This window comes from Gossypium hirsutum, chromosome A11, assembly GCF_007990345.1.
Source record: "Gossypium hirsutum isolate 1008001.06 chromosome A11, Gossypium_hirsutum_v2.1, whole genome shotgun sequence".
NCBI classification, from domain to species: domain Eukaryota; kingdom Viridiplantae; phylum Streptophyta; class Magnoliopsida; order Malvales; family Malvaceae; genus Gossypium; species Gossypium hirsutum.
The window spans coordinates 12,240,487-12,267,890 of NC_053434.1; the positions used below are offsets into that span (position 1 = coordinate 12,240,487).

General features: G+C 37.0%; 3 protein-coding genes and 1 pseudogene across 5 annotated transcripts; 1 reads left to right on the forward strand and 3 right to left on the reverse strand.

Annotated features, from left to right (window-relative positions):
• Window positions 1-2,864: 2,864 nt before the first annotated feature.
• LOC107923186 (COBRA-like protein 7) lies at window positions 2,865-5,811 on the forward strand (annotated as a pseudogene).
• A 69-nt stretch (window positions 5,812-5,880) lies between these two features.
• On the reverse strand, window positions 5,881-7,904 carry LOC107923187 (two-component response regulator ARR2). Of its 2 annotated transcripts, none has more exons than XM_016853408.2 (5): window positions 7,600-7,904; window positions 7,272-7,424; window positions 6,841-7,191; window positions 6,678-6,763; window positions 5,881-6,607 (listed from the first exon to the last, which is right to left on the reverse strand). In XM_016853408.2, the coding sequence occupies exons 1-5, from the start codon at window positions 7,706-7,708 to the stop codon at window positions 6,047-6,049; spliced, it is 1,260 nt and encodes a 419-aa protein (XP_016708897.2). In that variant the 5' UTR covers window positions 7,709-7,904; the 3' UTR covers window positions 5,881-6,046. The 2 variants fall into 2 exon arrangements, with proteins under 2 accessions (XP_016708897.2, XP_016708896.2); XM_016853407.2 differs by having other exon boundaries at window positions 6,838-7,191; window positions 7,600-7,903.
• A 1,108-nt stretch (window positions 7,905-9,012) lies between these two features.
• Window positions 9,013-11,574, reverse strand: LOC107922908 (syntaxin-41). 2 transcript variants are annotated; one of them, XM_016853117.2, is made up of 8 exons: window positions 11,114-11,574; window positions 10,732-10,988; window positions 10,493-10,582; window positions 10,298-10,369; window positions 9,915-9,992; window positions 9,781-9,846; window positions 9,618-9,698; window positions 9,013-9,385 (listed from the first exon to the last, which is right to left on the reverse strand). In XM_016853117.2, the coding sequence occupies exons 1-8, from the start codon at window positions 11,184-11,186 to the stop codon at window positions 9,278-9,280; spliced, it is 825 nt and encodes a 274-aa protein (XP_016708606.2). In that variant the 5' UTR covers window positions 11,187-11,574; the 3' UTR covers window positions 9,013-9,277. The 2 variants fall into 2 exon arrangements, with proteins under 2 accessions (XP_016708606.2, XP_016708605.2); XM_016853116.2 differs by having other exon boundaries at window positions 10,732-11,005; window positions 11,114-11,569.
• A 9,722-nt stretch (window positions 11,575-21,296) lies between these two features.
• On the reverse strand, window positions 21,297-26,606 carry LOC107923590 (uncharacterized). Its single transcript, XM_041082018.1, has 5 exons — window positions 26,017-26,606; window positions 25,317-25,872; window positions 23,342-25,240; window positions 22,239-22,358; window positions 21,297-21,440 (listed from the first exon to the last, which is right to left on the reverse strand). The coding sequence occupies exons 1-5, from the start codon at window positions 26,604-26,606 to the stop codon at window positions 21,297-21,299; spliced, it is 3,309 nt and encodes a 1,102-aa protein (XP_040937952.1).
• Window positions 26,607-27,404: the final 798 nt, after the last annotated feature.

Here is a 27,404-nt window from a genome sequence, read left to right on the forward strand (position 1 = left end):
CATGCAAATGTCTCACTGGGCTACTAATTGAACATTATTTTATGCAGGCCATGCAAAATTAACTTCAAATTTTATTTCATACACGTGGTTCAACAGAACCTTGCCAACCATCTCCATCATAATTAGTTTAATTATTAATTTATTCTGGAAAAGCATAGAAAAAGAAGAGACTTGTTCATATAAGACGACATGAATGACCAAACAAATTTAAGAAAAATGATAAGAATCGGAACATATTTAATTTAATTGGTCATATAGTATATATATAAATTAACTGAAACGACCTTTTTTTTTATTTTTTGTTTAGTACAGATCTTATTATTTTTAATATTAGCAATAGAGCATAGAAATACATATGAATGATTAAGGGTACCCTTTTGGGGGTTTTCATTTTAATATGGGCTTTTGAGGAAACAGATGGCCCGTATTTCAAGAGGACGAGTCACCAAACGAGCCGGAAGCTTCAAATCATGGGCCCCACTGTTCCATTTTTTTTAAGTTACTGTTTAAATTAGTTCGAATTAACGTCTTTTGTATGCTTTCCATTGGACTATTATTACATATAAGTATTATATTATCTTACGAGTATTACCTGGCAGTGAATTTTTAAACGATGCATCTTCTATAATTTTGTGCTGTGGTTAAATGAAGTATTACAAAATACAAATTATAATAAAATAAGGGTAAACAACATTAATAGTCCCCCAATTCTTGTTAAGTTTATTTTTTAGTTAGTCAATTATGAAAAATTACAAAATACTCACTTAATTATTTGATTTTTTCTTTTTGGTCATTAACCATTAAATGAGAAACAGAAAGTTGACGTAGTAGCTTTTAGAATTAGCATAATAATAACTTTAACCCTCAACATTTATACATTGTGTCAATTTACTATTAATTCTAAAATTGAACCCTCAATATTTACACATAGTGTAATTTGATCCTTTAATAGTTTTGCTTTTCTTTGTGAATCTTGTCAATATTGCCCATGCATTCGATTTGATGAAAAATAAACAAGAAGAAGCAAAACGACTTAAATTTTGAAAAATAGTCAATTCAATTGCTTCAAAATAAAAAAGTATCCGCTTCGTTAATTCAATTCGATTGCAAGTCTAATAGTTTAAAAATAATAATTTTTTGAGTTTTGGTTTGCTTCATCAATAGTTGTCAACTAATAGCAAAATTGGATTAATTATCATTGAGATATATCAAATTCTTAGTTATTTGAAGTATAAGGAAAATAATGTAGTTGAGAATTTTTTAATTTAATAATAAACAATTTTTTAAATATATACTTTTGCTTTTATTTCTAATTTAATGTGTATAAAATCATATTTCAAATAAAAATTAGGATAAAATTAGGTAACATATGAACATTGAGGGTTAAATATTTAAAAATTAAGACTAAATTGACATAATGTGTAAAAATCGAAAGCTAAATTTATTATTATACCAAATTTAAAAGATAGTAACTGAAAAAGAAAAAAAATTAAAAATTAAATAACCATTTTATATAAAAAAAAACTTAATGATGCAACTGTAATTTCTTTCTTATTTTTTAATCAGGGTAAATTAGTTGATTAAATTATTATTGAGTTTACGAATTAATTATTCATTTTTAAAAAATTATAAAATGGTGATTAAACTATTTGAAAATTTTCATTTAAGTTATTGGACTATTAGAACTGTTGTTGAATAGCTTCCTCTGCATCGTCTATACCAATTGAAAATTCTTTTTCCTCTTCTTTTCTACAATTCAGTTTTTTTCATAAAATAATTTTAAATGTCACGAACTTGTGAACTATAATCTAAATAGCTTTCTTTAAATAATTCAATTACTTAAATGAAATCTTTCAAATAATTCAATGAATATTTTATAACTTTTAAAATTAAATGACCAAAATATAAACTTACTAATAATTTAATGATTTTTATGTAAAACTACAAATTTCAAAAACTATAAACATAAAACAAAAAAAGCTTTAAAAAACAATAAAACTTGGTCATACAAGTTAGATTAAAAAAAGAGAGTAAACTATTAAAATAGTCACTTTTATTTGTCTCAAGTTACATTTTAGTCACTTATGTTTGAAATGTTACATTTTAACCACTTACATTATCGCACTGTAACATTTTAGGCACTAAGCCTTTAATTGTCTTAATGGTGTAACATTAAGTTGGCATGGCACATTAAATTATTATTTCAAATGAAAATTTTTAGGTTAAATTCTACAATTGGTCTCTATATTTTTTTCATTTTGAGCAATTTAAAATTTTTTTTTTATTTTATGCTCTTTTAACTTTCCCTTTTTTTTTAATTCTCTTTTGCTTCTCCTTCTGTTTTTCTCCCTTATTAATTTCTTTTAACGTAATTTTTTTATGTTTTTTATTTGTTAAAGCTAGTCTATAAGCTCACCTCACTCGAAAAAAATAAATTGTTTAAAAAAATAAAAGTATAGGGACTAGTTTTAACAAATGAAAAATATAAAAAAACTACACTAAAAGAAATAAAGGGTGGAAAACAGAGGGAGAAGCAGAAGAGATTGAAAAATAAAGAAAAGAAAAAAATTAAATTGCTCAAAACGAAAATGTATAGGAATTGATTGTTAAATTAATTTTAAAATTTTTGTTTGAAATGATAATTTAATATACCATGTCAGTTTACCGTTACATTGTTAACAGAAATTAACAGTTTAGTGACTAAAATATTATAACATAATAAAATAAGTAACTAAAATATAATATTTTAAACATAAATAACTAAAATACAACATAAATATTTTAATAGATTACAAAAAAAAATTAAGCAAGTAAGACCGGCTCTAAAATAAAGCAAAATTTGAAAAGAACAGAAAAATAGAAGCAGCAAATGAAAGAAGGGCAAAGACCGGTTCCCACTATTTTACTTATGCCAGCCAAGTTGCAGTGAAGAAGAAAGCGAAACATAGCCGGCTCTCCATTTACCAATTCCATTTCTTTAAACCCATTTTCTCACTTAATCAAACCAATCTCTCCACTTTGAATTCCTTCAAAAATATTTCCTCTCTCTCGAATCGAAACCACATCATCAACCATGGCTGTTCCCGCCCAACTCCATTCTATCATCTTCTCTTTCATTTTGCTTTTGCTTTCTCTCTTCGACAATTCACTTTCTCAACCCCAGACCCCTTCCCCGGCGCCAGCACCACCTCCCCCTTTCGACTCATGCAACGGCATCTTCTTATCGTACAACTACACTGGAGGCCATGCCATCCCTCCCACCGACCCCACCAACCAAGCCTACCGTTTCGAGTCCACTTTAACTGTTCTCAACAACGGACGTCACGAGCTCAAGTCTTGGAAAGCCTTCGTTGGGTTTCAGCACCAGGAGCTCTTGGTCTCTGCTTCTAACGCTGTTTTGGCCGATGGGAGTTCCTTCCCTGCTGAGGTTGGAAACGGTACCGTTCTCGCCGGCTTCCCCATCAGTGACCTTAAATCGGCTGTGGAGACTGCCGGGGACAGGGCACAAATGGAGGTTAGGGTCGGTTTAGTGGGTACTCAATTCGGTGTCGCAGCTCCGGATGTTCCCATGCCGCTTAATATTAGTCTGGTTAACAATGGGTATTCTTGTCTTAACGCCACCAATCAAGGTCTAATATATTTTTAATGAAAATAGTTTTTGTGATTATTTTTATATTCAAGAACGCTAATTGGGAACATAGTAGGTGAAATAATTCTATAAAACAGAGGAACCTTAAGGAAATTTGCTGTTCTAATTAATTGTTGAAAATGATAATTTGTAGCTTTACGTAATGAGAAAATGAATACATCCCCATGATTAAAAAAAATATGCTGTATGAAAACGAACTCTAAATAATTTCTAGTATAAGTTTTGTCGAAAAGTCAACATTTAAGGCTTTAATGCATGAATACATTTCAACTTTGACCTGTTAAATGTATGTTAATATTTTGACCAGATAAACCCTAAGTTGCACTCAGAATTAATATTTCCTTTATGAAAGTCTAAGGAAAGTAATAATATATATATATTGAAACGTGAAAACTTGATATGTATTCCATTGATATATTTTACTTTCTTGTTTAGCTACTTAATCTGTCTTAGGAATTTAAAACTTGGAAATCTACCTGCAATTCTATTCATTTTTGAGTTATTTTTTGTGGGTTTTCAATAGGGAACAATGTGATGCATGTATGCTGCATTCAAGATGATATAAACTCTGATTCGAACAATGGGGTAAATGATGAATTCTTGGCCAGGCAAGAAGGTGATCTTGTAATATGTATGACGTGATAAGGGCATATACTGATAATTACTGGGCACAGGTTTCAATCTCAATTCATAACCCTCTTGGTCGCCTTGATAAATGGCAATTGAGCTTTGATTGGATGAGGGAGGAATTCATTTATGCCATGAGAGGAGCTTACCCTTATGTTGTTGATACAACAGACTGCATTTTCGGCAGGCAAGGTCAGCACTACAAAGAAATGGATTTTTCGCAGGTATTGAATTGTGAGAGAAGGCCTACTATTGTTGACCTGCCTCCCACAAGAGCGAATGACTCGATCCTTGGAAGAATTCCCTTTTGCTGTCGAAACGGGACCATTCTGCCTCCTTTAATGGATCCAAGCAAGTCTATATCATCTTTCAACATGCAAGTCTACAAAATGCCTCCAGACTTGAATAGAACAGAGTCAGTTCCACCTCAGAACTGGAAGATCAATGGCACTCTGAATCCGGAATACGAATGCGGGTCTCCAATACGAGTTACCCCGAGTCAATTCCCTGATCCAAGTGGTTTGCCATCAGCAACAGCGTCAATTGCTAGTTGGCAAGTGGTTTGCAGTATGACACAATCCAAGCAGGCAGTTCCAAGATGTTGTGTTTCATACTCTGCTTTTTTCAATGATTCTGCTATTCCATGCAATACATGTGCCTGTGGCTGCAACAGCAACCCAAGCCAAACCTGCAGTGCTACAGAGCCGGCTCTACTTCTACGACCCAATGCTCTTCTTATCCCTTTCGAGAACAGGACTGCTGAACAATTGTCGTGGGCTGATATAAAACGACGATCAGTTCCTAATCCATTGCCTTGTGGAGATAACTGTGGAGTTAGCATAAACTGGCACTTATTATCAGATCATAAAGATGGATGGACTGCAAGGATTACTCTTTTTAACTGGGGTGATTCTAGCTTTGAAGACTGGTTTGCAGCAGTTCAATTGGATAAAGCAGTACCAGGCTTTGAAGAAGTCTACACCTTCAATGGAAGCAAGTTGCTTGGCTCCAACAATACACTATTCATGCAAGGTCGTCCGGGTTTGAATTATCTTCTAGCCGAAACAGATGGTGCCAAACCGAAAAAGGATCCCCGTGTTCCCGGCACTCAACAATCAGTTATCTCTTTCAAGAAGAAGTCCACACCGGGAATTGAAGTGGCTGCCGGTGATGGGTTCCCGACAAAAGTATTGTTTAACGGAGAGGAATGTGCACTTCCCACAAGACTTCCTAGCAAAGCTCCCATGGTCAGTGGTAGAAGCAGCGTTTTTGGCTTTCTAACACTTGCTCTTCTATTGCTAATGCAGTAGTGACCGCATTTGGACAAATTTGTTATTTCAACTACTCCAAATTCTTTTTTCAGTTGCCTTCTTAGCCTCGATACCTTTGGGTTAGAGGTGGATTTTTAGCATTGAACTACTACTGCATATAGTAGACTTTTATGGTATCGCTATTCAGTAGCATGTATTCAATTATTCATCCATTTGTTTGCAGTAAGTGTAATCCTTCACATGGATGAAGACTTTAATCGCTAATATAGAAGCAAGCTCCTCTTTTTCAAAGTCTTACATCTTTATATACATATAAGAAAAAGGGAAAGGATATATAACATTGAAAGAAAATTTTGAACTAATTTAATGTCTAAATAAAACAAATAGAACTGCACGAGACGTACAGAGGATAGAAAACCAGGATTTGCTTTGCGAAGAAAATCTTCAAAAGGCTTATCCGTCAAATAACATATCAGTGAACAATTTTAGCTAACCCTATTCAAATTGGTCCACGAAAGAAGGCTTGTTGATCATATTGTCCGACCAAAAATGAGGGCTCGTGGATCAACTCCTCAACAGCTGAAAGTGGGTTCGAAAGCTCCGTACCGTCTACTGCAACAGCTGAAAATGGGTTCGAAAGCTCCGTACCGTCTACTACGTTACAGTAAAAACTTTCGTCATTAGAGTTGGCAACACCATCGTTAGGAGGAAATCCATTGTCATTAGAGATAGCAACACCATTACTAGTAGGAGGAAAATCATTCTGGTATAACAAGTTTGCTCGATAGAGATTATACAAGGTGACTTGAGTTGGGAGAGAGCAACTTGATTCCGAGGCAATGTTGGAGTTGAAAATATTGCTCCCTCCATCAACATGACTTGGAGCTATACTTAATACGTTTTCATTGGCTCTCTCGGTGATTAGATTTTGCATTGGAAGTTGATATGGAGTAGTGGGTGAAGGTTGAAATTGTAGGTTGCGGTGGTCTATATAAGCATTCACATCTCTGCTATCACTGGAGGGTACTGGACCTTCCTTTTGAAGATGCATGCGGTATTTCTGCAACATGTAATTTAAGATATGAGTTGTAAGACCAGCTACATATATTCTTGCGTAGTATAAAGTTCACCTGAAGATGACTGGCAATATTGGCTCTTGTAAGAAAAGTCACATTCATAGCTTGCATACGTTCCAAAATTTTCTTAGGAACAGCATCTGAAATAACATTTGTCAAGACAAAGCATTTTGGTAAATAAACTTGAAGGGATGTATAGAGGTAGAGTACATACTACCACGCCCCAGTTCATTTACAGTAGCAACGAACAAATCATGGAGCTCTTGTGTCCAAACCATCCTCGGCTTCTTCCCCTCGGAGGATTCCCCATCCTCAGCTACATCTTCGTCTTCACCTGTCCGTTTCCGGTATTTCAGGCTTCTTTTATCCATTGGCGGGACGGCATTGTCAGCCGGTTGTAATGGCAATGACCTGGTAATTTCTCCCGAGAAACGTTTCTTCTTCTTGCGAACCACATGCTGCCAAATGAGTCCAATAGCTTCCATGCGAACTGGTTTTACCAAATAATCACAAGCTCCATGGACTATACCCTTCATAACAACTCCTTTTCCATCATCAGAAGACATCACTGTATCACCATAAACGTTGAAAAAGTGAAAAAGGAATATTTTGAAAAACATGAAACTAATGCATGTATTTTGTACTTACTAACAACCGGTAAATCCATCTCTACTTCAATGATCTGAAGAAGCTCAAATCCATTAATATCAGGCATATGTAAATCACATAGGACGATATCAAATCTGTTTTTGTCTTGTCGAAGCAAAGCAAGGGCTTCCCTCGCTTGCTGACACTTGGTAACTGAAAATCAATCACATCAATCATCACTATATATTAATTACATACCATTGTGTCAAATCATGATTAAAGGAAAATAAAACCAACAATAACAAAAAAAAAAGAAGAAGAAGAAGAAGGAGCATTGATTATGGTAAAAAATTTAAGTATAATAGGATGAATGTTATACATAACAAACCTTGATATGAAAACTTCCGGAGCATTCTTTCCAGTACTAAGAGACATGTTCTATCATCATCAACAATGAGAATCTTCAAACCAGCCGGGAATTCACCAGCCATAGTCATTGCACACCTTCTTTTTCTCAATTACCGATTTTTAAAATTTTCTTTTCACCTGTTTGAAGAAGCTGGTGGCTAAACCTTTATCCACTTCACATCTCTTGAATTGTCCGATATGTTTTTCTTTTTCTTTTTCTTTTTTTTTTTTTTGGGTATCCAAACTATTGATGAGTAAGGCTGAGATAGAGAGATACAATCTCTAGGGTTTTAGGTTGTTTGGTTTTCTTTTTATATTGAAAACTCTGTTGTTGTTTTTTGAAAATTTTGAAAATTCTGTTCTCATGGATAGGTTGTTAAGTTGGGACGCTTTTTTAGCTCCGAAGTCTATAGGTTTTTCTAACTGTTGAAAAGAAGCTGCGGTCTACCCGAAAATTACTACCTTCTTTCTCTTTCTTATTAATTGGTTATAATCCATATTTTATTCATTTATTAGTGATTATTAATTCTATATAATGGTAACATCCATTACATTTATTTGTTTCATTCTCCAATATTTAATATTATCTATTTTCTCTTTTATATATTTGGATATTCTCAATCTAGATTAAGACATTAATTTTTTTACTTTTTAGTAAATTCAAGTATGAGTTTTTAAATATTCATTATCAAATTTCAGAAGTTAACGTATCTAAATATGAATTCATATTATTCTTTACTAAAATGACTATCAACATGCTCACTTTAATAATAAATTTTTTTAACTAATATCTAAATTTATTTCTATTAAAATTTAGGTTCCCTTTATTAGTTTCAGTTTTTAATAAACTAATATATCTATTGTTATCAATACCTTTTTACTTTTCATTTAAAATCTCTTACTTGAAAGCCTTTTAATTTTTTTTACTTTTTTATTTATTTTTATGAAAACTTTTAATTATTTTGAATTAAAAGTTTTTAACTTTTCTATTCATTAAATAATAAGTTTATATAATTATGTATTAACTAAGGTATTACAATTAAGTATTTAATTAATATTTTAATAATTTTTAAGTATATATTAGATATTTTTAATATGTTATAAGTTTAATATCTTTAATAATTATTTTGTATCCTCACCTCACCGTGAGGAAGCTTAGAAATATCCCGTTGATTAACTAAATGTTAGCGAAAGAAACAAAAGCCTTAACTTGAAGGTTTGGTTATAGCAATTATTATTTTATGGTTGGTAGATGACATTATTTTCCTCGATTATAGATAATCAACCATAGTCAGATAAGATTGATCATAGCACGGTAGTTTTGAAACTAAGGATCAACCTTGTATGCCACTACATTATTTAGAATATTAAGAGTTCAAGGCAGACAAGACGATCACTGTAATGCATTCCACTTTTTCATTAGTTTGAGCATTACCCACAAAGAATGAATCGTTACAACTAAAACAAACTCGCCTCATTACAACGTTAAAAATGAGTTTTCTACGGAAAAAACAGTACATTACCATTACGAAACTATTTACAACGCAGTTTATATTTATTATCATCAGCGTCCATCTTACTCGGGAACATCATATATACATGATGAATCATGTGAAACTAGGGTGTTAAGCCGCTGTCAGTTCTGTACCCTAAAACGATCATAGCAATAACTCTTTTAGGATCAATAGGACTATCATGATGAAGCATAAAATAACCAGCACTGTTGCACACATCACCATCCCTCCCTTCTTCTGTGTTCGTTCAGCCTGCAATTCCAATACAAGTCATACACAACTCTCAGGTTTTATTAAAACTGCAACTGCGGGACTGCATAGCAACTAATGCACACATTGAATACACAAGTCACCGAATACTAAATGAGAGGTGATCTTTGGTATCCAGGGGTTTGGGGAGGGGAATTCAGGATATGACTGCAACATTAGCGGATGAGTTTTTGCCTATGTGTATGTGCAAGCATGGGTCAGAAATATACAACACCTTCTGGAGCTGTTTGAAGCCCTCCTCGACTGATGTAGCAACATTTTGGATATTGTAGTCTATTCGATCAACAATTGTGCCCTGATTGGAGATTTTAAATACATAACTCAGTTAGTATCGAACAACCACAGTTAATAACATAAAAGAAACATGCGAGTCAAACCTGGTCTATCACAAGGGCTGAGATGTCTTTCATGATTTGAGCAAGCTCATTTACAGACTGGACAACCTGCAAAACAACTGTATTCATTAGAAGGGAACTGCCATTGAAACGATAAACAACATGCATTCAGGTACCTGCGTAATCTCTCTCTCCCTTTCTACAGTTGAGAACTCACTCTGCTTCAGCTTGCTCATTTGGTGCTCATTAAAACCCTGCATTAATCACCCATCATGTTGTTTGTACTGGAGTACTAGACTATCATAATTTTTCAGTCCTTGCAATCAATCATATACCAAAACATTTCCAAAAACACGTGAACTTTGTTCAAAGCAAATTCCAATAACAAAAGTATCCACAATTTACACTTCAGCTGAGTTTGACATATAAATTTCTACAAAAGCATCAGTCACTTGGTAGTAGAAATTGAAATCCAGTAGGCTTTAACACCTAGTACAGCCTAATAATTCCACCTATTGAAACAGTAGCAATACTAAGTACAAATAAGGAAAGGGCTTACCATGCCACCGAAGTCATCTTCGTCCAATCGATATCTGTTATCATTCAAGTTCATCTCCAAGTCAGCACCATCCTGTTCCAACACCATAAAACAAATACATATACAAAGTTAAGCAGGGCATACAACCATCGTGCATTGCAGCAGCAAGCTTCATAGAGATTAACCTGACCTAACCAAAACACAATCCAAACAAACCTCTTTTTGCTTTTGTAGCCGTTTCAAATAAGTTGATTGTTTCCGCCGCAGCTCCACAGATAGGGTCTGAAGGTCTGTTGCGAGCGAACGCTGCCGAAAGAGGAATTTAACAAAAAAATAAAGAAGTAAATCACTGCATAAATAATCAGAGATTAATTTATACCAAATTCTCATGATCTATAAGTGAAGCTAGGACAAAGAATCCACATTGTTCAAGAAAGAGAATTATTAGCATTTACCTGTACGTTTTTTTGGAGAGTGGAATCCTCGGAAGATCCGTTGTTCGAAAGATTTCGCAATCGCTTCTCAGATTTCCTTAATAGATCTGTAATTTCTTTGGTCAAAACCTCAATCGCGCGTTGATCTTCTTTGCCGTCTCCAAATGAAGGCATTAAAGCCTTGGAATGAGCTTTGGCTAACTCCGCCATCTTGGCCTTAGCTCGTTGAATATTAGCCGCTATTTCTTCCGAATCGTCGACCCACGACGGCGGTAAACCTATCGTAAACGCGCCACTACCGAAATAATAAATAAAATAAAAAAAGATATTGATAGAAATTATTAAGCAAATACAAGAACTTTATTTTAATGAAGAAAAAGAATTAAGAGAGAAAATCGGTTACCTTGAAGGACCAGGGTCTTCTTCAGTGCTGAGAGGAGCGTAGGAAGAGCGATTGGAGCGAAGGAAAGAAGCATTAACCATTTCAATAACCGGACCGCCGGAACTGGAGGCTGAGGAAGAGAGAGGAGCTCGAACGCTCTTCACTGCATCCCTGGTTTTTTTGTACTGGACGGTCCGATTTCTGGTAGCCATTAGGGAACAAAGACCAACGGGTACCGATCTCGTTGGGAATCGGAAATGAAATTAATTACAAGCTAATAATTTTGGATCTTTTTTTCTTTTTTGAGGGTTTTTGGAATGAGAAATTGAGAGAGGGAACGGTTGAAGATGGTAAAAGCTTTGAATTGAATTCTCAACAAATCTCTCTCCATACTCCGGTCCACTAACCACAACCGTCAAGACGGATCCGCGTTCCTCGTTGATCTGACCCGGGCCTAATGTGACCGCCTAAACTTCATCCGCCACTGCAAACAGCCAACGTTCACTTGTTGGACCTTTATGGTCATTTGGGCCTGTCTTTGTATACTAAATAGATATACAAAAATATAATTTTGTTCGTTATTTTTTTATTTTTTTTAGCTTTTTGTTAACAGCTAAGGACTTCTTTTTCTTCAACTCTCATTGTTTTCTTCTTTTTCTTTTTTTTTATTCACGGTGTTACCTGTCACTTATTATTTGAAAATTTCATTTAAAAAAAGTTATTGACAAAAATGAGTTTTTGCTAAATTAGGGGAAGTGTTATTGTTTTAAAATGATATGTTTATTCAATTTTGTTTGTGTGAAATAGGCTCATTGATCAAAGCAACTGATAACATTGCCATGATGATTAATGTGCCAGTAAAAAAATTTGCTACTTGTTATTCACGAGTATTTTATAAATTTGCTTGTCATTATTTTTTTTAATTGACATTTAATTAAAATGGTAATTTGTTATGGACAAGGTGAGTACTGTGTATTGAGAGCATGTGTCCATGGTTCGAGCTAACAACCAGAAAAACGTATTTTCCCCTATTTGGATGTTGCAGGATTTGTAACGGCGATATTGATTAGGACATTTGAGCTTAGGGCCAACTTAATATTTGTCTTGGTTGAGAGGTGGCGCTTGGAGACTCACGCATTTCACTTGTCTTGTAGGAAGTGCATCACTACCTTAAAAGATGTTGCATTGCAACTTGGTCTCCCAATTGACAATGATGTATTCACGGGTTTAAGTAAAACGATCGAACCTGCGTTACTTTGCTATTAGTTGCTTGTGCGATCATCAGGTGATGGTGATGCTAAGTTTACCAGTTTTCCTGACTCAAACAAAAATTTGAAACCTTACCGAATAGTGTCTTTGAATGGGAGAAGATGTGCGCTGCTCATGCGTATATACTAAAGCTAATAGAGGATACTCATGTTGGGTTCATGTAATAATAAAGTTCATCTGATGTACTTACCTCTGTTGGTTGATTTTCAAGTTGCTCATCCATATAGTTGGGTTTCAACTGTATTAGCAACGACAAAGCACGATGCACAATATATAGGTGGGTGCTTACTATTGCTGCAGTAATGGGTACTATACAATATGCTATTTTTGGCATTGTTCAGTTATCAACAATACATTTTCCCACTTGTTCATAGGTAAAAGAAATTAAACATCGATTAAAAATAATTTTTTATGAAAATGTTATCTAACAAGTTTAATTTATTTTCAGATGATGTACTTGTTCGGGGATTGGGAAGTCAAAAATTCTCATTGTATACAAAAAATTATTGAGACATACGTCGGAGAGGAGGTATTTTTTTCAAAATAATATTATATTAATGTCATGTAATTATTTTAGTTATGTTATTTTGTTCATGTCACTATAACAATGTTATTAATTGTACAGTTCGTGTGGATGTCATATGTTGCACTAGACGTTGCGAGTATTGTAACACTCCTAACCCGTATCTGATACCTGAATAGGGTTACGAGGCATTACCAAACTTATACACTAACATTTATATAAAATCGAGTAATAAATTTTGTATTCCAGATTAATTCTTATCAAATTTCATCATAAAGTCCCTAATATGGGCCTACGGGGCCCAATATATGTTTTAGAAGTGATTCGGGACTAAACTGACAACTTTAAAAATTTTTCCTTGAAGATAGGGGCACATGCCCGTGTAGCCTGGGACATGGCCGTGTGGCCAGCCCGTAGGGCCAGGCCGTGGGCAGATCTGACTTGCACACACGACCGTGGGACTAGCCTATGGGCGATTCTGACTTTGCCACACGGCCTGGGCACACGCCCATGTGACTTAGCTGTGTGAAAACATGATTTTTGACCATTTTTAAGCTATTTTCACTTGCTAAACACATTTAATTCACACCCAAACATTTACTAACAATTCTTAAATCAAATATCATTGATTATGCCATTCAAACTTAGCAAATATTCATTCATTCACTTCAATACTTCTTAAGATTATGAACCACAATTCATATCATAATTATACTTCATTACCATACTAGTCAAACTCATGTAAGTTTAACTTCCAAAATGTGCATATTTCATACCATGTTTCAACATCTTTCATGCTCATTCTTATCATTTACAAAACAAAATCTTATCAACCTAGGTACATGCCATTTTACCAAAAGAAAGGTACTTCACCACTTTGAGTTCGGGAATGGCTTGGATGCTGAGTCCTTATCTTTCTTTCGTACCTAGTCCTGCGTACGGAAACATACTGTACGCTGAGTATACACTCAGTTGTATTTCTATAAACTAATACTTAAAATAATAATAAACCATGTATATACATTGTAACTTAAAGCCTTATACATTCATTCATATCTCTTTCATGTAGTTAAGCAATTCATATATATATATATTTCTTATCACTTGATATCTTTCAACCTCGTATACCAGTCACAGTCACATAATCAATAGTAAACAGTCTTCAGTACTTTCATTTACCCTTATTAACATAACTCGGATCTAAACGGTTACGCGGATCCAACCCACACACCGGGGATAATATACAGTGTTTCATCAGCCAAAACCGGAATACACCGTAGGGTAACAGTAACAATAACAGTAACAATCATAGTCAGGTACGAGGTACCTCTTTGGAATGAATTCAGAACAGTCACAGTAGTCGACACATATAGTGTCTCATCGACACACAGTCGGAATACCCCTGAAAACTTCCAATCCTATGGCATGCCAATTGTATCCGACTATCCCGACACTGTTAATAGGGTATTCAAATCGTTTCATTTCAATATAGAAGCAGTAACAGTTTTCATCATATCATTCATTATACATTCTAACTATTAAAAATAACAATTACATTATATTAAATCATTAAACATAGTTTATAAAAATACAAGCCGAAATTCTCGGATTTATTTGATATCCTCGTTCACTTTCTCCTTTCTCTTTTTTGATGATGTTTTCGGTGCTACGTTGGCTACATAAAATTTAACATTTAAAATTATCAATATATGTTATTTAATAACACACTCTTTAATTTTCCATATAACTTTTACATAAATTCCAATTTAGTCATTCCACCATAACCATTCTTTTTCTTCAAATAACCTTATAGTTTTCATTTTATACCTACTTTAAACAAGTTTCAATCTCTTAATATTCAATATAAAACATCAATTCTACAATTTAAACAATTTAATCCCTACTATAACAAAACTTATATCTATCTTTACAATTCAATCCTTCTCTCACTTCTAACTTAAATTTCCATTAAATTACGCTTAATTCTTCCATTTATTCAACTTAATCAACATCTAAAAATTCAATAACTTTCTAAATTTCAACATAACTCAAATAGTATTTTTTCTTAGGATTTCATAGACACTAAAATTACAAGAAAAAGGGATAAAATTGACTTACCAATCAAACTTGAAACTCCAAAACCCTAATTTTTCCCTTTTTCTTTTCTCCTTTCTTTTTCTTTCCTATTTCGTTCCACTTTGTTTGTTCTTTCTTTCTTTTTCTATTTTATTTCTTTATTCTTTTATTATATTATTATATTATTATATTATATTATTATATTTTAGTAATTATTATTATTTACTTATAATATAGGTAAACATATACTTATACTACACATGTATGTATTATACTTTATACACATGTAATTAATTTTATACCTCACATTTGTCACTTTAAGGCTTATTTGCTAATTGAGTCCCTTGATTTTTCTATAGTTTATAATTAAACTTTCACATTTTATTCAATTAAATTCTTATACTTAATTAACATTAATTAAGCTATATTTATTTAGTTAAAATCTAATTAACCACACTACTAAATTCGTAAATATTTCTAATAAATATTTATGAACTCATTTTGCGGAAATAATGGCCCAAAAATCAATTTTTCCAATACCCGTAAACTTTGGGTCATTACAAGTATAATTCCCTAATCAACTTACCACTATTCATATGTGTGGTGCATTAACGCACCCATTCTGAATTTTTCAACTATTGAGTGGTACAACAGGAAACAAATTCTACGACAATTTGGGTGTAAGCGAGATGTTCCGAATGTTCCAGTCAACTTTGACAATGTCCATCACATTAATAAGGGGGAATGCAAGGAATTGGACATTGGAACATCAACAATTGATTGTAATGTGGAGCGTTTGAATGGATAGAAGGCCTCATATTGACTATTGTATGGGGGATTTCACGCTCTTAGTCACATCAACATTGGTATATTAAAAATGGGTTGTTGTATTTGTTTGGTGGCTAATTGATGGTAATCCCTAGACACATGCACCGATGGGGACATTAGCAAAGTAGATCAAGTCGTTCTTTTCCTCACCGAAGACATCTGCATCTTGCTATCGAGCTCGAACCTGCAAGGACACAAACATAACCGAAGGGTAATTCTTATCATCTAGAGTTGCACAATGACAATTTTGCGCCGGAGTTCCAAGGCTACTCCTATTGTTCAGAGATGCCCGATTCCAGTCTTTCTTATCAATCATAAGGGTCATAAATGATGACTGATTTGTTTAGCTTTTACACCCAGTACTTCACACCTCTTAGTCAAACCTTTAGGACATACATGTCGAAACCATCTTTCGATTTAAAAAAATTTAAAGTTTTTAAATTTAATGAAAATACGGGGGAATCGACTTTTAAAAAAACAGGAATAAGGGAGTCGCCATCGATCTTTTTGTTTTGGGTGTGATCGGATCACCTAAAAATTTGGTTATTTTAATAAAAGATTTGCGATTTACTAAAACAATAACTCTGGTCTACGAAAATTTTAGAAAAATGGGCTCGGGAGTCGGTTACGCATGAGGAAGGATTAGCACCCTCACTACGCCCAAAATTGGTACCAAATCAATTAAATAATGTCCTTATGTCTAAAAAATGTTTTTCGGAATGTGACTCCTTTTAATAAAAGTTGAATAACCCGAGTTGATTGTCAAAAATCTTTTTGTTTCGAAGTCTGAAAAATTTATAATTTGAAAATCACGAAAGGATGCTCAACTATTTAGTCCAACAAAAAATCGAAACCCAGCACAGTAGGGCACGATTCTTCGAATTCCCAAACATCGATCATTGCCTCACTTTGGGAAAACACGAGTGAAATTCCGGAGAGATATTCGATTATTTTGGACAGACGGGAGATTGCAACCCAGCACGATAGGGCACTATTCCCCGAACTGCCAAACATCGAACACTTCTTTCATTTTAAAGGGTTTTTAGAAAACGTGAATGAAACTTCGAAGGGATCTTCGATTGTTTAGGGCGAATGAAAAAGCGCAACCCAGCACGATTCTCAAATCGCCAAACATCGAACATCCTTTGTTTTGAAAGGTTTTTAATAAACATGAGTGAAAACCTAAAGGAATATTCGATTGTTTTGAGCAAACGAGAAGTCACAACCCAGCACGATAGGGCATGATTCCCGAATTGTCAATCACCGAATATTGCCTTCGTTTTAAATGATTTTTAGAAGACATGCGTGAAATTTTGGAGGGATATTTGATTATTTTAAGCAAACGAGAAATTGCAACCCAGCACGTTAGGGCACGATTCCACGATTGCCAAATATCAAATCTCGTCTTCGTTTTAAAGAATTTTTAAGTGAATACTTATAAACTAGCTTAAAACGTATTAATGCATTTTTTGAAATGAAACAAAATTAATCATAAAATTTAGATTTTATAAAACCACATTTCGAAAATCAAAAAGAAAATGATGAATGGGGTAATATGTACATACGAGACATGGTCCATTAATAAACTAATAATTAAGCGGGACTAATCAAAAAAGGTAATACGATTACAAAAATCCGGTAAGAGTACTCCTTTCCCCCTTTTTTAAAAAAAACTTTAAAATCCTATACTATTCTGTCAAAAATAAAGCGAAATCCGACGAAGAGCAAGAGAAAACAACCCTAGCCCGAATCACCATATTCCTGAGACATGAGGGCTTTCATCGGTGTTGTTTCAAGTATCCTTTTCGTTTTCTATGCTAAAATAATGCAAGCAAATCGATGGAAAAAATGGAAAGATTTGAAATCACCTTTAGATAACTTTTTTGATTTCTTTTCTACTATTTAGAATATGTATTGTAGTGTGCGTATTTCGTCCCCCCAAAAAAAGAGAGACTTTACAATCGAAATACACAGGGCTTTATAGCCAAAATCCCAAAAAGATCAAAACATAAAAAATAAAAAATACAACTTTTCTTTGTTTTTCTATTTGCTACTGCTGTGGTTTGTCTGTTCTTCGCAGGTACGGGGTGCGTTGGCATCGTACGGAGGCTGTGCTGGCGCGGGCGTGGCTGCTGGAGGGTACGGAGGCGGTACGGAGGCTGGGGCTGCTACGGCGCAAACAGATTGCTAGGGTTCTGCCTTATTTTTGAATCTTGGGCCACTTGGGCTGATATAATTTGGACTAGTTTTATTAGTTTTGGGCTATGGGTTATGTAACTGGGCTATGGGGTATTGGGTTTATGACTTGGGTCTTGGATTTTAATTTTGGGTTTAGGGTCATGTATTAATTTTAGGTTTTAGACTGCAATGATTTGGTTTGTAAAAGGACACTAAAATGGGTTGTTTGTGTTTTAAACTTTTTGTTTATTGATTTATTTTATATTTTGTTTTGGTCTTTTGTGTTTGTTTGGGCCGGGCAAATTTGGCCCACTACAGCTGCCCCTCTTTGCTCATTGTCATGTAACGAGAATAGAGCAAAGACTATAAAAAGGACCAAATTTTTTCGGTCTGGCTAAGTCTCAAAATCTTAAACCTCATCTTCCCCAAAGGTATTCTGATGTCTTCAGGAGTGTCAAATTGGCTATCTTCAACTTGCCTCTTGGAAACTCGGGAACACCAATCTGTTATTTTCGATCTGCTCTCTACCAATACAGAGATGTCAAATCTGCTATCTTCGATCTGCCCTCTGACAATATAGAGATGCCAAATCTGCTATCTTTGATCTGCTCTCCGCCAATACAGAGACGCCAAATCTGCTATCTTCGATCTGCTCTCCACCAAAACAGAGACGCCAAATCTGCTATCTTAGATCTGCTGTCCGCCAATACAGAGACGCAAAATCTGCAGGATTTACCAATGTCGCCATACTGTCTTCTAAAGACATGACGTGTAAAATGGGTTTCATGTATCTGTGTATGTCAAATAATTAGGATACTATGATCAAGATGAATCAAGTGTTCCTAACTAAATGAATGATTATGAATGTAGAAATGTTATGAGAGTGATTTCTTTTTAAATACTTAAGGTATCCTTGCTCATAACTCGTCCGGGTTCTATCATTGATGTGCTATCGCGTCTTCTCACTTAGCCGTTATCTCTGACAGAAAATTTGAAGAAATAGTCATAATTTGGACTACTCTTTTCTCAATGTTTTCCAATTTTGAACCTGGTTAGTCCTGACTAGTGGCCCTGTTTCAGGTCCTTGTACCATTTAGAGACTTTCTAGAGTAATATGCATAACATCTTTTGTGTGAATATTACATGTTCAAAAATCGCGATTTCAACAAAAATGCTCGAAAGAGATTATCATAATGGACCAATGGAATTTTATTAAGCAAAATTTGATGTGAATACATAGGATAACGATTCTGATAAGGTGCAGAAAAAGGCGCCCCAGATATCGCAACACGAGTTTCACTATTCTAATTTCTCAAAGGCTCCTTCGAACCAAATGTGTGTTCAGGAGATCCCGTGTATTTTGTTGATGCTCCAAGGTGTACTGTTCCTCTATCTTTTTGATTTTGGAAGTACAAGACTACCATATGCCCCATATTCAAAATTTGAGCTGCCCGTTTTCGGGTTTTCAACTCAAAAACCCCTTTGGTTCCAAAGTGCCCTTTGCGGGTTTTCACCTTGGCCTCTCCTTCTTCTTCTTCTTCCTTTTTTTTTTTAGATTTCAGAGCGCCCTTTGCGGGTTTTCACTCTGGCCTCTCTTTCTTCAGGTAAAATACTTCTTGACCGGATCCGAGTTTACAGGATTGGGCAAGTTTCTACCGTCCATCTCGGCTAGAATCAATGCTCCTCCAGAGAAATCTATCTTCACCACGTAAGGCCCTTCCCAATTAGGCATCCATTTCCCTCGAAAGTCCTTCTGTGTGGGAAGGATCTTTTTCAAAACCAAGTCTCCTTCGTGGAATTCTCTAGGGCGAACCTTTTTGTCATAAGCCTGCATCATTCGCTTTTGGTACATCTGACCATGACAGATAGCTCTTAACCTCTTTTCCTCTATTAGGTTCAATTGATCATATCGAGATTGGATCCACTCGGCTTCTTCTAACTTGAACTCTGACAACACTCGAAGAGACGGGATCTCGACTTCGATTGGCAACACTGCTTCCATTCCGTAGACCAGGGAGAAAGGGGGTGCCCTGGTTGAAGTTTTGACTGACGTTCGATAAGCAAAGAGGGCAAATGGTAACTTCTCATGCCAGTCTCTGTAGGTTTCAGTCATCTTCCCCACAATCTTCTTAATGTTTTTATTGGCCGCTTCCACTGCCCCATTCATCTTCCAGCGATACGGCGACGAGTTGTGATGTCTGATCTTGAATTGACTGCAGACTTCTGCTATCATACTATTGTTCAAGTTTAATGCATTGTCAGATATAATCCTCTCCGGTATTCCATATCGACATATAATCTCCTTTTTCAGAAACTTGCTCACTGCCGACTTGGTCACACTAGCATACGAAGCGGGTTCTACCCACTTGGTGAAGTAGTCGATAACCACGAAGATGAATCGATGCCCATTGGAAGCTTTCGGCAATATCGGTCCAATCACATCCATGCCCCACATAGAGAATGGCCATGGAGAAACCATGACATGCAGCGGTGAAGGTGGCACATGGATTTTGTCTCCGTAGATTTGACACTTATAACATCTCTTAGCGTAATTGATACAGTCTCCTTCCATGGTGGACCAATAGTACCCGAATCTCATAATTTGTCTGGCCATTGTAAAGCAGTTAGCATGTGTCCCACAGACGCCTTCATGGACTTCTTCCAAGATTTTCTTAGACTCTGTAGCATCTACACATCTTAGTAGCACTTGATCCTTTCTTCTTTTGTATAATATATCCCCATCTAAGACATAGTCGATGGCCAATCTTCTTAGCGTTCTTTTGTCATTCTCGCTCGCCTGGTCCGGGTTTGCACGATTCTTCACATATTGCAATATATCGTGATACCAAGGGTGATCATCTCTTCTTCAACTTCTTTAATATTGTAACAGTGGGCCGAAATTTCATAAATGCTCATCCGGATAGGTTTGACATCTTCTTGTTTGTTTACCTTGATTATGGAGGCTAAAGTAGCCAAAGCGTCAGCCATCTGATTTTCGTCTCGTTGAAGGTAGTGGAAGGTGATGTCATCAAACTCTTTAACCAATTCAAGGACCAGTTTTCGATATTCGATCAACTTGGGGTCTCTGGTTTTCCATTCTCCCTTGAGTTGATAAATTACTAGTGCGGAATCCCTATACACCTCTAGCACTCTAATCTTGCGTTCTATGGCTGCGCGGATACTCATGATGCACGCTTTATATTCCGCCATATTGTTTGTACAATCAAAATCCAATTTACTAGTTAATGGATAATGATCTCCGTTTGGGGATACCAAGACGGCCCCGATTCCATTGCCCACAGCATTTGATCCCCCATCGAAGTTCAATTTCTAAGGAAGGTCTTCTAGAGCCCCTTCTTCAGCCGTAGCAATACACATTAGGTCTTCATTCGAAAAGTTAAAGTTTAGCGGCTCGTAGTCTTCCGAAGCTCTACTGGCCAGAAAATCTGCTATTGCACTTCCTTTTACTGCTTTCTGATTCACATAAACTATGTCGAATTCAGAAAGCAGAATCTGCCATTGGGTCATCCTTCCATTCAAGGCTGTTGACTCCATCATGTACTTTAAAGGGTCCAATTTTGATATGAGCCAAGTGGTGTGATACAACATATACTGCCTCAGCCTTCGGGTTGTCCAAATTAGGGCACAACACAACTTCTCTATCGGTGGGTACCTTGTCTCACATTCTGTGAACTTTTTACTAAGATAGTAAATGGCTTTTTCTTTCCTTCCTGACTCGTCATGCTGACCCAATACGCACCCCATGGAATTCTCAAATACTGCCAAGTACAGTATCAATGGCTTATCGGGATTAGGTGGCATCAGCACTGGGGCGTTGGATAAATACTGTTTGACCTTGTCGAAAGCCCTTTGGCATTCTTCATCCCATTCACCTGGGTTACGTTTCTTGAGGAGGCGAAAGACAGGGTCACATTTCTCGGTCAGTTGTGAAATGAACCGAGCAATGTAATTTAATCTTCCTAGAAAGCCTCGAACTTCTTTCTGAGTGCGTGACGGGGATAGCTCTTGTATGGCTTTAACTTTGTCTGGATCAATCTCAATCCCTTTCTCACTAACCACGAATCCGAGCAACTTTTCAGACTTAGCTCCGAAGGTACATTTGGCTGGGTTAAGTTTTAGCTGGAACTTTCTCAACCTCAAGAATAGTTTTCTCAGGACTTGTATGTACTCTTTCTCTGTTCGGGACTTAGCTATCATGTCGTCAACATAGACCTCGATTTCTTTATGCATCATGTCGTGAAAAAGGGTTACCATGGCTCTTTGATAAGTTGCCCCCGCATTCTTCAGTCCAAACGGCTTCACCTTGTAACAGAACGTGCCCCACATGGTTACAAACGTGGTTTTCTCTATATCTTCAGGGTGCATATTGATCTGGTTGTATCCCGAGAAACCATCCATGAACGAAAACAGTGAATGTCCCGCCGTATTGCCCGCTAGTGTGTCGATATGAGGTAGTGGGAAATTGTCTTTTGGGCTAGCTTTATTCAAATCTCTGTAGTCCACACACATTCGCACTTTTCCATCTTTCTTAGGGACAGGGACGGTGTTGGCTACCCAATCTGAGTATTTTACCACCTTCAGAAATCTAGCGTCAAACTGCTTTCGGACCTCTTCCTTTATTTTTAGTAAGACATCGGGCCTCATTCTTCGGAGTTTTTGCTGAACTGGCTTACACTCTTCTTTTATGGGGAGTCGATGCACCACGATGTCAGTGTCCAATCCGGGCATATCTTGGTATGACCATGCGAAGACATCTTTGAATTCTTGAAGTAATTCAATGAGGTCTCACTTCATCTCCGTAGTGATACATGTTCCGATCTTCACCTCTTGTCCTTCTCCTAAGCTCACAATTTCAACTAATTCTTTGTGAGGTAGGATTTGTTTCTCGTCTTGTTCTACCATCCTCAGCAAATCAGGAGATAGGTTACAGCCTTGGTCATCTTCAAAATCCTAAGAATCATCCATACACACATCTTGCTCGAAAGGAAATTATGAGTCTCTAGCAGTGTCACTCGTATTATTAATATCTGGGGACCTGTTATGAGGACGAAGGCAGATACAAAGAATCAAAAGAATTCGAAACGTTTATTTGCGTGATATGATTATGAATGACGAATGAAAGAGTATTTAAAAGAATGTTTCAAGAATAAAAGAATTTGAAAGTAATCATTTGTATGGTTATGAATGAAATTGAAAGGACGAGATAACATCTGCTCAAAAATGATAATAACCGTGCATTTTATTGAAATATCATTTTTAAACATCAGCCTATTTCACAAAAGATTCTTATCACTCCTAGGCTTAGAGCAATAAGTGTGTTTTGGACATTACTCTGTATTCGTTCTAAAAACTACAGGGATCTCTTTCGCAGTCCAGTTGTCCAGAACACTTCCAGGTGTGTAAAGGCCAATGTCCGAGAAACTTTCTTTTCCGGTCTCCTCTTCGTACATGACGTTGATGTCTAAACTTTCCAGGCATTTTTTTATAGCTCCCATCATTGATGTGTCTCTTTCAAGATGGATGATTCCCCCGGACACAAATGTTTTCGATATATGGGGGAATATCATTGGTTCCCACTTGATTTCCTTCCCCGTTAATTTAGCTCTCCTTCTTTCCTGCTTCTTTTCCAGCTCCCTTATCCTTTGTTTCGCGTCCGGCTTAAATCCTAAGCTGAAGTGGTCTCTCTTGTCTTTTAGCATTGGCGTTTCAGTTCTTCCTTGTAGATGTCTCCCAAGTCCTTTTCCGGGTAGAGCCCCTTTTCCAAATGTCAGCTGGAGGCTCATCCTTGTGGTTTTGGACAATTTCGGCACCGGAATTTTGCTTCCCTCGGCGATGAATGTCGCGTTAACAAATTCCAAAGATCGAAATGAACATTCGATTGCTTCGTCATCTGTCTCCAAATAGGGTGCATTATTGCTCACAGTTGCAATAATATCTTCTTCAGCCTTAATCGTTATCAACCTTCCCTCCGACACCAGCTTCAATTTTTGATGCAACGAGGAAGGCACTGCCCCGGCTGAATATATCCAAGGCCTCCCTAATAAGCAATTATATGAGGGTTTGATGTCCATTACAAGAAAATCCACCTCATATGTGTTTGGCCCAATCTGAAGGGGTACCTCGATTCTGCCCATCACCTTTCTCTCTGTGCCATCGAATGCCTTCACGATGTTCTGGCACTCATTCATGTAAGAGCTGTCTATAGGTAATCTGCTCATCATGGTCAATGGCAGGACGTTTAGGGCGGATCCATTGTCAATTAGTACGCCTGGCAGCGTATACCCTTTACAGCGTGTGGTGATATGCAGAGCTTTAGTCGACCCCATGCCCCCTGGTGGTATCTCATCATCATTAAATAAGATATAGTTATCGGTGCTGATGTTGTTAACCAAGCGGTCCAACTTGTTAACGGAGATATCATTGGGAACATACGTTTCATTCAAGACCTTCATTAGCGCGCTACGATGGACTTCCGAGCTCAAGAGCAAGGCCAACACTGAAATGCGGGCTGGTTGTTTGCGTAGCTGTTCCACCACACTGTATTCGCTATGCTTTAGGAATTTTAAAAACTCCTTGGCCTCTTCTTCGTTAACAGGTTTGGTTGCTTTTCCTTTCATTTCCTCGACCATCTGGGCTTTTTCTTTTGTGGGTTGTGCCTCCTCATTCGCGGTATCGTAACGTCTCCCGCTACGTGTATAGGATCCCTTGTCCTGATCCCCTCTTGAAGCATCAATCGGGCTCTCCTTTCCCGACGTCATCACACTGCAATCATAATTCCATGGGACCTTTTTGCTGTCTTTGTAAGGGAAGACTGCAGGTCTTTGGATTATGACCCTCGGTGGAATTTGTACTCCAACTTTATTATTTTTGGGTCTCGAAATGATCACCACAGGATAGTTAGGTGTTCGGTTTTGTGCCGTCGATTCTCCCTCTGATGCGCATATATCTCCCACTACGGGGTTTTTGGCTTCTCCATAAAATTTCATTTCTTTATTATTCATCATGTTTTGTATTAGGGCCTTGAACTCCACGCAATCTTGGATTTCATGCCCTACTTCGTCGTGAAACTCACAGTAATTTCTCTCTTCTTCAGGTTCTTCCCTCGAATCCAACGCGATCAATCCTCTCTTGACCATCTCTATCCATACTCGCCTCAACGGAGTCCTGACTTCCGCAACCTCATACTTGGTCTTCTTATTCAAGCCTTCACATATCCCATTCACTCCTGGTATGATTGGGGAGCAGGTTTCTCGCTATATTGGATATGGCTGGGTCGTCAAATCTCAAGATCCCCATCTTAATGAGTCTTTCAACTAATTTTTTAAATACTGCGCAGTTTTCGATAGAGTGTCCAGCGATTCCCGCGTAGTACTCACATTGAGTGTTCGCGTCATACCATTTGGGATACGGGGGCTGCAGTGGCTTCAGGTAGAAAGGGGAGACCACATGAGCGTTGAACATGTTCTGGTACAACTCCCTATACGTCATGGGTATAGGGGTGAATTGTGGTATTTCTGTATTCTCCCTTGCGTTGGATTCTTGTCTTACAGAGCTTTGCTGATTGGTGGTCACCGCCTTGGGTTGATTTACGGTGAATGACTTAGGCTGACCTTTGCTAGATGTGCTCGTGTTGTTCACTTCATTGTCTCTTTTCCTCGAGACCGACTTTCTGGTACTTTCTCCGGCTTCTATCTTGCCGCTCCTTACAGCATTTTCGATCATTTCTCCCGTCATTACTATATCAGAGAAGCTCTTGGTGGAGCTTCTCAATATATGAGTGATAAAAGGAGCCTTCAAGGTATTAATAAAGAGCATCGTTGTCTCCTTTTCTAGAAGTGGTGGCTGAACTTGTATGGCCACCTCCCTCCATCTTTGTGCGTACTGCCTGAAGCTTTCATTCGATTTCTTCTCCATATTCTGGAGAGTGATTCTGTCAGGGGTCATGTCTGTCACGTGATTGTATTGCTTCATAAAGGCCTGGGCCAGGTCCTTCCACGAGTTAATCTTAGAGCGACTTAATTGGTTGTACCACTTAGACGCTGCCCCGACCAGACTATCTTGAAAGCAATGGTGTAATAACTGATCGTTGTTAACATATCCCGTCATTCGCCTGCAGAACATAGTGATGTGGGCTTCAGGGCAGCTCGTTCCATTGTATTTCTGAAATTCGGGCATTTTGAATTTGGGGGGAAAGACTAAATCTGGGACCAAACTCAGGTCCTTGGCATCAATCCCTTGATGATGATCCGCGCTTTCCATAGCTTTGAATCTTTTCTCGAGCCATCTGCATCGTTCTTCTAATTGTTTTTGCGAATCCATCCTCGCCTTTTCCTCTTCGGCAGTTTCATCCAAGTCGGGAACGGACGGATAGTTCGGGTTGTTGACAAAGTTAGAGCCTGAGCCGGTTTGGAAATTTATCGGTACCGAAGCTCTAGCCTGAACTTGCTGGGGCATAATCGTGACAGATGGTTTTGGTAAATTAATCTCGGGCTTCATCGGTACATGCGTCGGAGTGAAGCCAAGGGGGTATTGAGGATCCTCGTTAGTTTCTTCAATTTTGTCCATAGGGCCCTTTCCCTTATCCGTTCCTCCCAACAGCAGCTGGGATAACTGACTCATCATTTCCCCCTAGGACTCCATCATTTGCTCTTTCATCTCTCGCTGAATCTTGGCTAGTTGCTCTTGCATCTGAGACTGCATTTGTTCTTGTATTTCTTTTTGCATCTGCTCCAATTTCTCGAGTCTCTTATCCATTGATTTTTTCCTTGTACCATAGGGGTGTGTGGTTGGTTGGTTTTCGTTGGTTTCCAGGTTACTGAAATAATTTTTAATTAATTAATTAGAAAACTCTTATGGCCTTTTATGCATAGTGATATGATGCAAATGCAAATACATGAATGCAAAGGAGGCATCAATTTTTTTGATTCAATTGCCCTTAGAAAATTTTACTTGAAAATAAAATCTTTTACATAAAGTCGAGTTACAAATAAAATCTCGCTCTAACACTTAAAGTCTTAATTTTTTTAAGCAACGAGGCCAGCTCTTGTCCACGATCTGACTCCAACTCATATTTCACGCTCAGTGTGTCCGCCTGAACCGCTAAAGTCTGCAAGTAGTCGGCTACCTCCCGAATCTGGGTTATGGCTTCCCCCATAAGATAATCTCTGTTTCTGACTTGGTCTTGCACATGGTGAAGCTGCTCTTTCCAACGATCCTCGTTTGCCTCGAAAAACTGGATCTGCATCTCACAATTCTGCAGTGATGCCTCTAACTCTCCTATTCTTCCTTTCATTTCTTCTATCTTGCTCAAACTCGCCCTCAGCTCTATTGCGGTGTTACGATTTCGGTACTGATGCAGAGACTTCTCGAGTTCTGTTACTCTAGCCCTTAATTTACCTCGCTCTTTTCTACTTTCCC

Bases quoted from the DNA above. Each gene is read 5' to 3' on its own strand.
- LOC107923187 (XM_016853407.2), bottom strand. From the start codon at position 7,708: ATGACTATGGCTGGTGAATTCCCGGCTGGTTTGAAGATTCTCATTGTT. The intron at 7,425-7,599 runs GTTTGTTATGTA...ATTGATTTTCAG, and splicing joins CCGGAAGTTTTCATATCAAG to TTACCAAGTGTCAGCAAGCG. The intron at 7,192-7,271 runs GTAAGTACAAAA...ATGGTGATACAG, and splicing joins GATGGATTTACCGGTTGTTA to TGATGTCTTCTGATGATGGA.
- LOC107922908 (XM_016853116.2), bottom strand. From the start codon at position 11,304: ATGGCTACCAGAAATCGGACCGTCCAGTACAAAAAAACCAGGGATGCA. The intron at 10,370-10,492 runs GTTTGTTTGGAT...GTGTTGGAACAG, and splicing joins GGCTACAAAAGCAAAAAGAG to GATGGTGCTGACTTGGAGAT. The intron at 9,386-9,617 runs GTGTTGTATATT...TTGGAATTGCAG, and splicing joins GCTTCAAACAGCTCCAGAAG to GCTGAACGAACACAGAAGAA.
- LOC107923590 (XM_041082018.1), bottom strand. From the start codon at position 26,606: ATGAGTCAGTTATCCCAGCTGCTGTTGGGAGGAACGGATAAGGGAAAG. The intron at 25,873-26,016 runs GTACAACCAATT...TGAAAGCTTCAG, and splicing joins GTCGGGGCAGCGTCTAAGTG to GCAGTACGCACAAAGATGGA. The intron at 21,441-22,238 runs GTAACCCTTTTT...TATGTGAATCAG, and splicing joins CAACTTATCAAAGAGCCATG to AAAGCAGTAAAAGGAAGTGC.